The sequence below is a fragment of the Callorhinus ursinus genome, unplaced genomic scaffold, assembly GCF_003265705.2.
Source record: "Callorhinus ursinus isolate GAN/ISIS: 27379988/994484 unplaced genomic scaffold, GSC_fseal_2.0 scaffold132, whole genome shotgun sequence".
Lineage (NCBI taxonomy): Eukaryota > Metazoa > Chordata > Mammalia > Carnivora > Otariidae > Callorhinus > Callorhinus ursinus.
In genome coordinates this window covers 54,891-71,372 of record NW_027397194.1, presented here as the reverse complement: position 1 = coordinate 71,372, position 16,482 = coordinate 54,891, and the positions used below count along the sequence as shown (strand labels likewise).

The 16,482-nt window shown below is 39.3% G+C and overlaps 1 protein-coding gene across 9 annotated transcripts in view; it reads right to left on the bottom strand.

Annotated features, from left to right (window-relative positions):
- LOC112816300 (antigen WC1.1-like) overlaps positions 1-14,441 on the bottom strand; it is a 41,597-nt gene extending 27,156 nt beyond the window's left edge. For 8 of the 9 annotated variants that reach the window (XM_025862723.2, XM_025862726.2, XM_025862724.2 and 5 more), the window contains exon 1: positions 14,291-14,441. In XM_025862723.2, coding sequence (XP_025718508.1) covers positions 14,291-14,366 — 76 coding nt within the window. In that variant the 5' untranslated portion in view covers positions 14,367-14,441. Of the gene's footprint in view, positions 1-13,062; positions 13,164-14,290 lie in introns of all 9 variants that reach the window. The other variant, XM_025862727.2, reaches the window with a different exon arrangement.
- Positions 14,442-16,482: the final 2,041 nt, after the last annotated feature.

Below are 16,482 nucleotides of genomic sequence, written 5' to 3'. Positions count from 1 at the left end.
CTTTTTCACAGTACGTGTACATAGGGAAAGATGGAGAGAGATCACTCTCTTTCTTTCTCTTATAAGGCCACCAATCCTATTGGATTAGGGCCCCACCATTATGACCTCATTTAGCCTTAATTACCTCCTAAAGACCCTATCTCCAAAGATAGTAAAAATGGGAGCTAGGGCTTCAACATATGAATTTTGAAGGGACACAATGCAATCCATAGCACCTGAAGAGGTACATTCTAGGAAGGAAATAAAGATAAATGTGAAGAAGGTAAAGGAGATAGTAGAAGAAGGGAGACATCCTGTGAAGCTTACTCAGTTTTTTTTTAAAGTCTAAAATTGAGGTGAGAGTAAAAGATTGAAATGGGATCCTAAAAGTGCATAAGAAACTATTATTAATAGTAAAATCGTCAAAATAATAATAGTAATAATAAAATCATCTAGGGACACCTGGGTGGCTCAGTCAATTGAGCATTCGACTTGAGAGATCAAGCTCTACATCGGGCTCTGTGCTGGGCATGGAGCCTGCCTAAGAGTCTCTCTCTCTCTCTATCTTTGCCCCTCCCTCCTCAAATAAATAAATCTTTTTAAAATAATAATAATAAAATAATGGATTAAGAGGCAGGTCCTGTGCTAAATGCTGTAAACACAGAAATAATTAGACAATATTCTTATCTTCAGGTAGCTTGTATTTAGTTGGTGACACAAGCAAGCAGATGATTTCATTACTGTGAAAAGTTCCGGGAGACTTTCTTAGGAATAGTAAGCTTGGTTATTTGAATTTATCTCTTCTGCTGAAAATAAATAAAATAAAAAGTGGAATAAAACATACTAAAAATGATCTTAAAAGATTAAATACCTGATAAGATAGGAAGGAAAAATCAGGTCAAATCTGAAGGGAAAATGGGAATTCGTTCGGACACAGGAGCATGGAATGTGCTTTTACCTGACAGCATTAGCTTATTCAAGAAAATGTGTTTAATTTATGGCCTTTGATGGTGAGGAGGCACAAATCAAATCCCAAACCCATACCCACACGAGAACTCTAACAGAAGACAGACTCTACAATAGCTGGGATACTAGTTGAAATAGACATGCCCTTGTATAAAATTACATTTAAAGTTTGAACCTCTAGATTATCTAGATAATATCAATGTTGTACTTCTAGTAAGGTAGCCCACTATTAAAAGTGCCATAAAATCATGGAAAAATTAAAATAAGATCCTCACAGAAGAAATTGCCTTCGTGCCAGGCCTCAAATTACTTCTATAAAGAATTTTCATAAATAAAATGACCAGTACATTGTCCAGAATAGACAAATACACAAAGAAACAAAGGTCCATTAACAATAACCAAGAGGGGACGCCTGGGTGGCTCAGTCGTTAAGCATCTGCCTTCAGCTCAGGTCATGATCCCAGGGTCCTGGGATTGAGCCCTGCACCAGGCTCCCTGCTCAGCAAACAGTCTGCTCCTCCCTCTGCCTGCAGCTCCCACTGCTTATGTGCTCTCTCTATCAAATAAATAAATAAAATACTTAAAAAAAAAACAATAACCAAGAGAAACCACTGAAACAGGCAGACACTTCTGATATTAGATATATTAGATGTTGGTTATATCAAAATCACATATACTATATTCAAAGAAATAAAAATACACTTCTTACGGATTCTTCAAGGAACTAAAAAAAAATGCATAGAAAAAACTGTAAAACCCAAAAGAACTTCCATGAATGAAAAATATATTTGTTGAAATTAAAATTTTTTCATCAAATTAAATTCAGGTAAAGAGAATTATTGAAGTGAACAATAAGTTAGAAGAAATTATCTAGAGTGGTGCACAGAGAAACAAAAGAATAAAAAATACAGAAAAGAGGATCAGAGACATAAAGTGGAGCAACTTAAATTGAAATATGAGAAGGAAGAGAGGAAGAGAGAGCAACACACACATAGAAAGAAATAAAATTGAGCAGAAGCAATATTTGAAAAATATTGGTTAAGAAATTTCCAGAACTCATGAAAGACACTAATCCTTAAAGTGAATAAGCCCAACAAAACTCAAGCAAGCCATATAAAAAGGAATTTATTTGTAGACACATCATGGATGTGATAGATAGGACTAGTGTTCAGCAATATTTCAAGTTTTCTCTGGGCACATGGAAATATCAATACTTCCTTGCTTGTTTGAAATTAAGCATGAGTTTGTGATCTGTTTTACTGAACAAAGTACGAGAACAAACGAGTGTAGCACTTTCAGAAAGAAATATATAAAAGCTACTATATGCATCTACCATAGTAAATCTTACAGCCTCATGTTAAAATAGTGGCATAAGAGAGGGAGGCATTCAACAACTTAAGAAGTTGAATAATCATAAGCAGAGGCCCTGCCAAACTGAAGAGAATGTGCAGTGTAAGAATAATAAATGTTCATTTAATCTTCTGAAATGTGGGTTGTTACTACAATATAACCTAATTATTCTTGTTAAAATGATGAAAAACAGCAGAAAACTGACAAAGAAAAAAATTTTAAGACAGAATTGGTACACATTACCTCCAACTGAGCAACATCTATACTAACATTTAAGTCCCCAAAACAACAAGAGATGCCAGTACAGAGTAGACAAGCCTTAGATGATCCAAAAGAGAAACAAATCGTCAATCTAAATTTTTATACTCAAGAACACTCTATTTAAGTGACATCACCAAAATGGCAAAGTAGGAGACACCAGACTCCATCCCCCCCCACCCCACAAAATGATCAATAATTAGATAGCTTTCCATGAACAAAGGCACTCTGGGAAAGCTTGTGAGTACACTTGAGAAGTTTTGGCAACACAAAGACTGCACATTTTGCCAGCATCATCCTATCCCTCAAGCCAATATTGCTCAGTACAAAGAAGGAACTTCCTAGCTAGAAAGAATTTTCTTCCAGTCCTACCTCTGCCTACCCTGGTCCCCAGCCCCCAGCCCCAGAGTCACTCCTGAGGACCCCAACAGCTCTTACAGCCACCACAGATGCCCTACAGTTCTTGCCAAGGTCCATATAGTTGTCAAAGCTGTGGACCTCAGCAACCTGACCTGAAGAGACATCATGCTCCCCAGACCCAGTGCTGCCACACACCCCTGCACTTGACACCCTGCATCACTACACCCCAGTCACAGCATGCTACAGTGTGCCCTCACTCACAGGTGAAGATCTTCTACTTAAAAATCAGTCTATAGAATCTGGAAGAGGTCACTGCTCCTACAAATGCACAGACACCTATGCAGGGCTACAGGGATCAAGAAGAATCAAGGTGAAATGATTCTACCAAAGGAATACAGTAAACCTCCAGTACATGGTCCAAAAGAAATGGAGACATAGGAATTACCCTACAAAAAATTGAAAATAAGTGTTCTAAAGATGCTCAGAGAACTACAAGAAAACATATATAAGCAATATAATAGTATTAGGAAAACAATACACAAACAAAATGAGAATTTCAACAAAGAGATAGAAAGCATAAAAAGGAACCAAGTGGAGCTGAAGAATACAATTATTGATATGGAGAATTCAATAAAGAGCTTCAATAGCAGAAGCTATTGAAGAATCAGTGAGTGAAAAGACAAATCAATGGAAATTATCCAATCAGATGAGCAAAAGAAAAAGAATAAAAGGAATGAAGAAAGCCCATCAGATTTATAGGACAGCATCAAAAGAAACTATGTACTAATCACCAGAGCCACAGAAGAAGAGAGAAGAGAATGGGGTAGAAAGCTTATTTAAAGAAATAATGCCTGAGACGTTTCCAAAGTAAGGAAGAGATTCAGACATCGAAGCTCATAAAGCTAATAGGTCACCGCAAAATTTCAACCCAAAATCATCTCATCCAAGACAAACTATAATAAAACTTCCTAAAATCAAATATAAGGAGGGAATTTTAAAAGCATCAACATAAAAAAAATTCAATACAAGGAAATCCACATAAGACAATCAGTAGGTTGCTTAGCAGAGACATTGCAAGCCAGGAGAGAATGATATGATATACTCAAAGTGCTAAAAGTAAAAAACTTCCAATCAAGAATACTTTACCCAGCATGTTGTCCTTCAGAAATGATGGAAAAATAAAGACTTTTGCTAACAAATAGAAGCTAAGAAAATTCATCACCGCTAGACCTGCATTACAAAAGACACTGAAATTAGTTCTTCAAACTGAAATATGTAATTAGTAACCTGAGAACATATGAAAATACATAACACATTGGTAAAGTATATAGTCAGATTCAGAATACTCTAACACTGTAATATGGTAATGTATTAACTACTTAACTCTAGCATAAAGGTTAAAGGATACAACTATTAAAAATAACTATAGCTAAGGGATGCCTGGGTGGCTCAGTCGGTTAAGTGTGTGACTCTTGATTTCAGCTCAAGTCATGATCTGAGGGTTGTGAGATCGAGCCCTACATCAGGTTCTGTGCTGGGTGTGGAGCCAGCTTGAGATTCTCTCTCTCTCTCTCCCTCACCCCCTTCCCAACTCATGATTGCGTGCACTCTGTGTATGTGTGTGTGTCTCTTAAAAAAAAAAAATTTTAGCTAAAACAATATGTTAATGGGAACACGATATAAAATTATGTAAGTTGTAACATGAAAAACATAAAAGGGGAAATTTAAAAGGGTAGAGTTTTTATATGTGATAGAAGTTAAATTGCTATCAGTGTAAAGTAGACTGTTTTATATGAAGGTGTTTGGTGTAAGCCTCATGGTAACCACAAAGAGAAAACCTATAGTAGATTCACAAAAGATAAAAATAAGAGTCAAAGCATACCACCATGAAAAACCATCAATTTACAAAAGAGAGCAGCAAGAGGAAGAAAGGAACAAGAGAACTATACAACAGCCAGAAATCAATTAATAAGATGGCATTGATTAAGCCCTACAGATCAATAATTTCTCTAAATGTAAATGGACTGCACTCTCCAATCAAAAGACATAGAGTAGCTGAAAAGATAAAAACGAAAAGACCAGATATATGCTGCCTGCAAGATACTCGCCTCAGCTTTAAGTACACACACAGAATGAAAGTGAAAGGATTTAAAAAGATAGTCCATAGAAATGGACACCAAAAGAAAGCAAGGGTAGTCATACTTGTACAGACAAAATAGACTTTAGTCAAGAGCTGTAAAAGAGACAAATAAGGCCATTATATAATGACAAAGTGGTCAATTCGTCAAGAGGATATAACAATTGTAAATATATGCTTCCAACATTGGAGTACTGAATATATGAAGCAAATACTAACAGATCCAGAGAGAGAAATAGACAACAATAAAATAATAAGTAGAGTTCTTCATTATACCATTCCAAAAATAGGTGGGCCATCCATACAGAAAATCTACAAGGAAACATGGGACTTGAATCATACTTTAAACCAAATGAACCAAAGAGACAGATACAGAAAATTCCATCCAACAGAAGCAGAACATATTCTTCCCAAGCACACATGGAAAATTCTTCAGAATAAATCACATGTTAGGCAACAAAACAGCTCAACAAATCTAAGAAGACTAAAATCATAACAACTATCTCTTTCAATCACAATTGTATGTAACTAAAAATCAACGAAAGAAAGAAAGCTGGAAAATTTACAACAATGTGGACATTAAACAATACAGTTTTAAATAACTAGTGAGTCAAAGAAGAACTCAAAAGGAATTCAAAAAAAATCTGGAAACAAATAAAAATGGAAACACAACATATTAAAACCTATGGAATACTAAAGCAGTTCTAGGAAAGACGTTTATAGCAATAAATGCTTATGTTACAAGAAATAAAGATCTCAAATTGAAAACCTAACCTTATACCTCAAGTAACTGAGCCAAAGTTAGCGGCAGAAGGAAGGAAATAACAAAGATCAGAGCAAAAATAAATGAAATACGGATCAGATAAACAAGAGAAAAATTTAAGTAAAGTATCTTTACCTGAAAAGATAAAATTGACAAAACTTTAACTAAGAAAACAGAAGACATGAATAAATAAAATTATAAATGAAAGAGGAGACATTACAACTGAAACCACAGAAAAACCAAGGAGCAAAAGAGATTCCTGTGAATAATCATACACCAGTAAATTCAATGACCTACAAAATGGATAAATACCTAGGGACATACAACCTACCAAGAAGAAATCATGAAGGAATAGAAATTCTCAAAAGACCAATAATGAGCAAGGACACAGTAATCAATACCTCCCAAAAAGGAAAATATCAGAACCAGATGGTTTCACTTACTAATACCACCAAAAATTAAAGAATTAAAGGCAATCCTCTGAAACTGTTCTAGAAAAAAATTGAAGAGGAAGGAACACCCCAAACTCATTTTATGATGCCTGCAATACTCTCATATGAAAGCCACATAAGAAAAGAAAAACTCCTGATATAGATGGAAAAATTCTCAACAAAATATGAGTAAGTCATATTCAAAAGCATTTTATATTTTTTTTATTTTTTCTTTTTTAATTATGCTATGTTCATCACATTATGTTATGATCCGTTAATTAAGTTATGTTAATTAATACATTACATCATTAGTTTTTGATGTAGTGTTCCATGATTCATTGTTTGCGTATAACACCCAGTGCTCCATTCAGTATGTGCCCTCTTTAATACCCATCACCAGGCTAACCCATTACCCCAGCCCCCTCCCCTCTAAAACCCTGTTTGTTTTTCAGAGCCCATAGTCTCTCATGGTTCATCTCCCCCTCTGATTTCCTCTCCTTCATTTTTCCCTTCCTATTATCTTCTTCTTCTTTTTTTTTTTTAACATATAATATATTATTTGTTTCAGAGGTACAGGTCTGTGATTCAACAGTCTTACACAATTCACAGCGCTCACCATAGCACATACCCTCCCCAATGTCTATCACCCAGCCACCCTCTCCCTCCTACCCCTCACCACTCCAGCAAACCTCAGTTTGTTTCCTGAGATTAGAATTCCTCATATCAGTGAGGTCATATGATACCTTTCTCTGATTGACGTATTTCGCTCAGCATAATACCCTCCAGTTCCATCCACATCGTTGCAAATGGCAAGATCTCATTCCTTTTGATGGCTGCATAATATTCCATTGTGTATATATACCACATCTTCTTTATCCATTCATCTGTCGATGGATATCTTGTCTCTTTCCACAGTTTAGCATAGTCTCACTTCTTAAAATCAGCAGAGATAGTGGATTAGCTCAAAGACTCTGAGGAGATGACCCCTGGGATTGTGAAGACAATGCCTTTTTTACTGACCATTTGGTTCTGACCAAATCTGATCTTTAGTGACAATAAATGTTGAAATAAGAGAACTAAAACCTAACCAAGTCGAAATCAAGAGGCTATTAATGAGGTGCAATAAAAAATGGAGGCTCTAACTGCTAGGATAAATGGGGCAGAGAGAGAATTAGTGATATAGAAGACCAAATGATGGAAAATAAAGAAGCTGAGAAAAAGAGAGATAAACAACTACTGAATCATGAGGGCAGAATTTGAGAGATAAGTGATACCATAAGATGAAACAATATGAGGATAATTGGGATCCCAGAAGAAGAAGAAAGAGAGAGGGGGGCAGAAGGTATACTGGAGCAAATTATAGCAGAGAACTTCCCTAATTTGGGGTAAGGAAACAGCATAAACATTCAGGAGGCACAGAGGGCACCCCTCAAAATCAATAAAAATAGGTCAACAACCCGACGTCTAATAGTAAAACTTATGAGTCTCAGAGACAGACAGAAAATCCCGAAAGCAGCTCGGGAGAAGAGATCAGTAACCTACAATAGTAGAAACACTAGTTTGGCAACAGACCTAGCCACAGAGACCTGGCAGGCCAGAAAGGATTGGCATGATATCTTCAGAGAACTAAATGAGAAAAATATGCAGCCAAGAATATTATATCCAGCTAGGCTGTCATTGAAAATAGAAGGAGAGAAAAAAATTTTCTAGGACAAACAAAAACTAAAGGAATTGGCAAACACGAAACCAGCCCTCCAAGAAATATTGAAAGGGGTCCTCTAAGCAAACAGAGCGCCTAAAAGTAACATAGACCAGACAATTGTCTGTAACATTGACTGTTACAGACAATACACAGTAACAGTCACCTTACAGGCAATACAATGGCACTAAATTCATATCTTTCAATAGTTACCCTGAATGTAAAGGGGCTCAATGCCCCAATCAAAAGACACAGGCTATCAGATTGGATTAAAAAACAAGACCCATCAATATGCTGTCTGCAAGAGACTCATTTTAGACCCAAAGACACCCCCAGATTGAAAGTGAGGGGGTGGAAAACCATTTACCATGCTAATGGACACCAAAAGAAAGCTGGGGTGGCAATCCTTATATCAGACAAATTAGATTTTAAACCAAAGACTATAATAAGAGATGAGGAAGGACACAATATCCTACTTAAAGGGTCTATCCAACAAGAAGATCTAACAATTATAAATATCTATGCCCCGAACATGGGAGCAGCCAATTATATAAGGCAATTAATAACAAAAGCAAAGAAACACATTGACAACAATACAATAATAGTGGGGGACTTTAACACCCCCCTCACTGAAATGAACAGATCATCTAAGCAAAAGATCAACAAGGAAGTAAAGACTTTAAATGATACACTGGACCAAAAGGATTTCACAGATGTATTCAGAACATTCCATCCCAAAGCAACGGAATACACATTCTTCTCTAGTGCCCATGGAACATTCTCCAGAATTGATCACATCCTAGGTCACAAATCAAGTTGCAGCTGGTACCAAAAGATTGGGATTATTCCCTGCATATTTTCAGACCACAATACTTTGAAACTAGAACTCAATCACAAGAGAAAAGTCGGAAAGAACTCAAATACTTGGAGGCTAAAGAACAACCTACTAAAGAATGAATGGGTCAACCGGGAAATTAAAGAAGAACTACAGAAATTCATGGAAACAAATAAAAATGAAAACACAACTGTCCAAAATCCTTGGGATGCAGCAAAGGCAGTACTAAGAGGAAAGTGTATAGCACTACAAGCCTTTCTCAAGAAACAAGAAAGGTCTCAAATACACAACCTAATCCTACACCTAAAGGAGCTGGAGAGAGAACAGCAAATAAAGCCTAAACCCAGCAGGAGAAGAGAAATAATAAAGATCAGAGCAGAAATCAATGAACTAGAAACCAAAAGAACAGTAGAACAAATCAATGAAACTAGGAGCTGGTTCTTTGAAAGAATTAATAAGATTGATAAGCCCCTGGCCAGACTTATCAAAAAGAAAAGAGAAACGACCCAAATCAACAAAATCATGAATGAAAGAGGAGAGATCACAACCAACACCAAAGACATACAAACAATTATAAGAACATATTATGAACAACTATATGCCAGCAAATTAGATAACCTGGAAGAAATGGATGCATTCCTAGAGCTGTATCAGATACTACCAAAATTGAACCAGGAAGAAATAGAGAACCTGAACAGACCTATAACCCCTAAGGAAATGGAAGCAGTCATCAAAAATCTCCCAACAAACAAGAGCCCAGGGCAAGATGGCCTCCCAGGGGAATTCTATCAAACATTTAAAGGAGAATTAATACCTATTCTCCTGAAACTATTCCAAAAAAATAGAAATGGAAGGAAAACTTCCAAACTCATTTTATGAGGCCACCATTACCTTGATCCACATATCAGACAAAGACCCCATCAAAAAGGAGAATTACAGACCAATATCCTTGATGAACATGGATGCAAAAATTCTCACCAAAATACTAGCCAATAGGATCCAACAGTACATTAAAAGGATTATGCACCATGACCAAGTGGGATTTATCCCTGGGCTGCAAGGTGGGTTCAACATCCACAAATCAATCAACGTGATACAATATAGTAACAAAAGAAAGAACAAGAATCATATGATCTTCTCAATAGATGCAGAGAAAGCATTTGACAAAGTACAGCATCCTTTCTTGATCAAAACTCTTCAGAGTATAGGGATAGAGGGTACCTACCTCAATATCATAAAAGCCATCTATGAAAAACCCACAGCAAATATCATTCTCAATGGGGACAAACTGAGAGCTTTCCCCCTAAGGTCAGGAACACGGCAGGGATGTCCACTCTCACCACAGCTATTCAACATAGTATTAGAAGTCCTAGCCACAGCAATCAGACAACAAAAAGAAACCAAAGGCATCAAAATCGGCAAGGAGGAAGTCAAACTCTCACTCTTTGCAGATGATATGATACTTTATGTGGAAAATCCAAAAGACTCTACCCCAAAACTGCTAGAACTCATACAAGAATTCAGTAAAGTGGCAGGTATAAAATCAATGCACAGAAATCAGTGGCATTCCTATACACCAACAACAAGACAGAAGAAAGAGAAGTTAAGGAGTCGATCCCATTTACAATTGCACCCCAAACCATAAGATACCCAGGAATAAATCTAACCAAAGAGGCAAAGGATCTGTACTCAGAAAACTATAAGATACTCATGAAAGAAATTGAGGAAGACACAAAGAAATGGAAAAACGTTCCATGCTCATGGATTGGGAGAACCAACATTGTGAAGATATCAATGCTACCTAGAGTAATCTATACATTCAATGCAATCCCCATCAAAATACCATCCACTTTTTTCAAAGAAATGGAACAAATAATCCTAAAATTTGTATGGAACCAGAAGAGACCCCGAATAGCCAGAGGAATCTTGAAAAAGAAAAGCAAACCTGGCGGGATCACAATTCCGGACTTCCAGCTCTATTACAAAGCTGTCGTCATCAAGTCAGTATGGTACCGGCACAAAAACAGACACATAGATCAATGGAACAGAATAGAGAGCCCAGAAATGGACCCTCAACTCTATGGTCAACTCATCTTTGACAAAGCAGGAAAGAATGTCCAATGGAAAAAAGACAGTCTCTTCAACAAATGGTGGTGGGAAAATTGGATAGCCACATGCAGAAGAATGAAACTGGACCATTTCCTTACACCACACACAAAAATAGACTCCAAATGGTTGAAAGACCTAAACGCGAGACAGGAGTCCATCAGAATCCTAAAGGAGAACACAGGCAGCGACCTCTTCGACCTCAGCCGCAGCAACTTCTTCCTAGAAACATCGCCAAAGGCAAGGGAAGCAAGGGCAAAAATGAACTATTGGGATTTCATCAAGATAAAAAGCTTTTGCACAGCAAAAGAAACAGTCAACAAAACCAAAAGACAACCGACAGAATGGGAGAAAATATTTGCAAATGACATATCAGATAAAGGGCTAGTATCCAAAATCCATAAAGAACTTATCAAACTCAACACCCAAAGAACAAATAATCCAATCAAGAAATGGGCAGAAGACATGAACAGACATTTTTCTAAGGAAGACATCCAAATGGCCAACAGACACATGAAAAAGTGCTCAACATCGCTCGGCATCAGGGAAATCCAAATCAAAACCTCAATGAGATACCACCTCACACCAGTCAGAATGGCTAAAATTAAGAAGTCAGGAAACGACAGATATTGGCGGGGATGCGGAGAAAGGGGAACCCTCCTACACTGTTGGTGGGAATGCAAGCTGGTGCAGCCACTCTGGAAAACAGTATGGAGGTTCCTCAAAAAGTTGAAAATAGAGCTACCATACGATCCAGCAATTACACTACTGCATATTTACCACAAAGATACAAATGTAGGGATCTGAAGGGGTACGTGCACCCCAATGTTTATAGCAGCAATGTCCACAATAGCCAAACTGTGGAGAGAGCCAAGATGTCCATCGACAGATGAATGGCTAAAGAAGAGGTGGTATATATACACAATGGAATATTATGCAGCCATCAAAAGGAATGAGATCTTGCCATTTGCAACGACGTGGATGGAACTGGAGGGTGTTATGCTGAGTGAAATAAGTCAATCAGAGAAAGACATGTTAAATATGACCTCACTGATATGAGGAATTCTTAATCTCAGGAAACTGAGGGTTGCCAGAGTGGTGGGGGGTGGGAGGGAGAGGGTGGCTGGGTGATAGACACTGGGGAGGGTATGTGCTATGGTGAGCGCTGTGAATTGTGCAAGACTGTTGAATCACAGATCTGTACCTCTGAAACAAATAATGCAATATATGTTAAGAAAAAAGAAGAAGAAGATAGCAGGAGAGGAAGAATGAAGGGGGGGAATCGGAGGGGGAGACGAACCATGAGAGACGATGGACTCTGAAAAACAAACTGAGGGTTCTAGAGGGGAGGGGGGTGGGGGGATGGGTTAGCCTGGTGATGGGTATTAAGGAGGGCACGTTCTGCGTGGAGCACTGAGTGTTATGCACAAACAATGAATCATGGAACACTACATCCAAAACTAATGATGTAATGTATGATGATTAACATAACATAATAAAATAAAAAAAAAGAAAAACAATCATGAAGTGATTTACATTTAAATGCAAGGAATTTCAGAACAACATGTTTCATGAAAGCCAAAACATTGAAAACAACTAAATAACCAAAGCGGGTGATTAGGTGATTATATTGCATTTCGGTCGTATAATGAAATAATTGGAAGCAACTAAAATTTTCCATAATACCCTTATAATAGTCCATATTTTTGTCATACTACCACAAAACATTTTAGTGTGTAAAATAAGAATAACAAGATGTCCAAAATATATTGTTAATTTTTAAAAAGAGTTTACAAAATAATAAACACTGAATTGTCCAGTCTTTGAGGGTCTATGTTTCTGTGTATAATGGCATAAACTGTGTTTCAAAGGATAATCTTTTGCCAATGTCCATCATGCATTTCACAGTGGAGACTCCTGAAATGTGTGCCCAATTCAGAAATCATGAAATGCTTTGAAAGGCCAGGACTATTGTTTTACAAAGAGCAAGGCCAATATTGTATGAAATAGAATAAATTTTTAGTAGGATAACACTGAACGGTGTTGGTTCTGGGAACATAAAAAGAATGCTTGCTTTGGTGAAATGTTCTTGCGACCTAAGTTACTACTGAAGAAATTCCCTTTAGTTTTCCTAGTAAGCAGAGGGGGCCTTATATGAGAACACTCATTGTCTCTCACCTTCATGGGACCGAAACTTCTATCTGCACCTCAGTCATCAAGACTCTTCACTAGCATCTGGCCAACACCCATGGAGCAGAAACTTGGAGGGATGGGGTTTCCTGAGGAGAATCATGGAAGGACAGACACTGAGCTCTAGGAGGAAGACAATGAGCACTGACAGCACTCAAAGCTGTAAGCAGTCTCAGCCTGGACTGGCACCCAAATCTGAAAGAGCTGCCTCCTCTAGGCTGAAGGTAAGGGTTTTTGCAGCCTATCCCTGATGGCTGCAGTCCTCTGAGTCCAAGGCTCAGTGGAAATCAACTTTCAGAGAGGGATAGAAGAATGCAGGAGAGAGAAAATGTACCCTCCAGAATTCAGAAAGGACCAGCCCAGGATCCCAGTAAGTCAGGAAATGATTCACAAGGACTGGGGCAGGGACTCAGGAGACTTAATATAACTCTGCTGTGCATCAGTTAATCTCTATTAACAAGGGGCCTCCTGTCATGGCTGCAGGTGCCTCTGATCTACAACAGACACTTGGTAGGAATAGGCGAGGCCCAGAGGCAAAGCCTCTCCCAGAACCCAGTGCGGGGCAAACACCACAGTCAAGCAGAGAGAAGGCTGTCGGACTGAAGGAGAGGAGCCTGAGAGGAGAGGCAGGTGTGAGATTATCTACGATCTGGTAACATACGGGACATGGCACTCCCAACACTGTGGGCACCGTGTGCTTCACAGAGCAACCGACTCAGTCACTTCTCAGCAGCCCTGTTCCTCCCGCACAGACAGCCCTCACATGCTCCCCATACCCCCCTCATACTCACTCTACACGCACACACACAAGCACATAGCCTACAGTCACATAAACATATCAAACATGGAAACCCTGAGGGATGGTCATCTGCAAAGCAGACAATTGCAGTGTGCAAGGAACAGCCCAGGGACACAGCTGAGGTCAATCGCTGGTCCTTCCCACACACAGGGAGCCACCGGGACTAACCAAACACTCCCTGAAAACAAGGAAGACTTTGAATCGGACTGTCACTGACCCATCTCAGTCTGGGTTCAATATCATTTCTCTGCAAAATCTGCCACTATGACCAGTTGACAGCCCAGAGGAGAAGACCCAGTATTCACAGTCAGTGTGGTTCTTTTTTGGTCAAAAACACACGGTTTACACTGAGGCTTTGGCTCCCTGTCTCCAGAAAACTTTCCCTTCACCCCTTACTGTTGATCCCAGGAAACTCACTTTGAGCAGCCACCATGGTGCTAAGGAGGAAACAGAGTCCCTGAAGAGAGAGATTCAAAGTCATCCTGACTCCCATGTCTTCAAGGTCACAGTCCCTGCTGCAAAATAACCCTGCAAGGAGGTATCAGGACACCAGCAAAGGTCTACAGTAATGGGAGGGGAGAATATATAACATATCCTCTGACATCCTCCCTACTGAGAGCCAATAGAGACACACTTTACCATCTAAGATGTGATCGGAGACTTCATCTGCCACTTTCTGAAGCTCAAACACCAATTAGATTCTGAATCTCAAAAATCTCCTTATATGAACAACATGGCCTTTTGACATCATGTTTCCTTAGGTCTCTGAGAACCAGGACTGCATCATGGGGGCTGAAGTAGAAAAGTTACATCAAAAAGCATGAGTGGCTTTCTCTCCTCTGGCAGCTGGTGGCAGACTGAGATCTTTGAGGGTCAGGGTGCCGCGATCAGTCACCATTTGGCCCGGGAGAGGAAGTTTTTGGTGCAATTGAGCATTGTTCTTCCCTGTGACTTAGCTCATGGCTGCAACAGAGAACCACAAGGAGGTTTGAAGTACAAGAATAATTATCAGATAAGCCAGCAGAAAATGAGGACCAGCAGCATAGGAATTCACAGGTGAATGTGGAGGGGTGAGGTGGGAATCAAGTGGAGCAGATGTGATTATTGGTCTTTCTTCCCTTCTCAGAACGATCTGGAGACTGGCGACCTGGAGCACAGAGGAGTTCATAATAACAAGGAGCTTTGATAGAATCTAACTTTTCCCCTTCAGGGATCTTTCTTAACCTTTAAAACCACTCTATCCTGCCTACACATGTCAGCTGGGGCTAAACTCTCCTTTACCAGGATGAGAAGGGGCTATAATCTACAGGGTATTTACAGACCTGAATGTCTAGAGAGCCGGGCTGGTGCCCAGGGCTCAGAGCCCATGGCCTCTCTGTCCCCTGCAACCCCTTCCTCATTCCAAACCAGTCCTTGGGCATCCCTCACTTCCCATCTGCTCTAGCCAAATGACTGATTCACTTGCACCAGTTTTCTTCCAGCATTCCCAGCCCCAACCCCCGCACCCCCCCGCCCCGCCCCGCCACCACCACCACAACCCTTTTGGAATCTCTCTAAATTCCTAGGTTGGTGTAGTGTGAAGTTGAACCCTGAATCCATCTTATCTTGCTATCCCTAATACACATATTCACTCTTTTCATTTTTAATGGTTTTACTGTTAGTCACACCAGAAAAAGAAACAAGGGGAGACAGAACCAACAAGCACTCAGAAGGTATGAGTGCTCACTGAGGTAAAAATTTGTGAGTTACTGGGCATCGCGCATAACACACCATCAGCTAGCATTTATTAACATCCTCTCTACATCATCACATATAAACACTGTGCCACAGGCTCGAAATTAAACAATGAGCAGGACAGACACTATCCCTGTGCTCATGGGGTTCACAGTCTAGCTCGTGGTTGAAGATGTTAAACAGACTAAGCATGTATGGAATTGTTTCACAATAGATATGAAAAATCTATTCTGAAAAAATCCTGTGAGTAATGAGAGGTTACAACATGGAGGCTGTCGGGGAAGCCAACTCTCGCCAGGGGAAGCTTCTCTTTGGAAGGGATATTTCAGCTGATACAAATGAAGGAGTTGGAGTTTGCCTTGAAAGTCAAGTCCCTCAACTCAAGCCTCATCACCCCTCCCTAGACCCTGCCATTGCTGGTAACCACTCCCTTCCAGATTCAAAATGTTTGCATACTGAAATTCTGTTCTCCTAGTTCTTGGTCTTAGTTCAACCACACCTGTCCTTCACCTCAACCCCTCTCCTCCCTTGAATCTCTTGCTCTACTTGAGATAAAATGAACTAAGAGTTGGAGAAAGAATTAAAAATTAGATCACCAAGAGGTGTATTTGAATTGACTGGGGCATAAAGATGTAAAGCCAGGCCCTAGGGGTCTCAGAGTTTGAAAGAACTAACCTGATATTATTGAATTTGTGGGGAACGGTGAACCAGAGCAAGAGGGACAGTGACACTACCGTTTTCTTCAAATGTGTAAAATGCCACAAGTAGCGAGGCTACTCAACTGGCCCTGTTATGTTCATGTTTTTACTGTGAAACATGACTTCCCATAGAGCAATGCTTTGGTGCAGTCACAGGAGTGAAGAATCAGGAAGCTC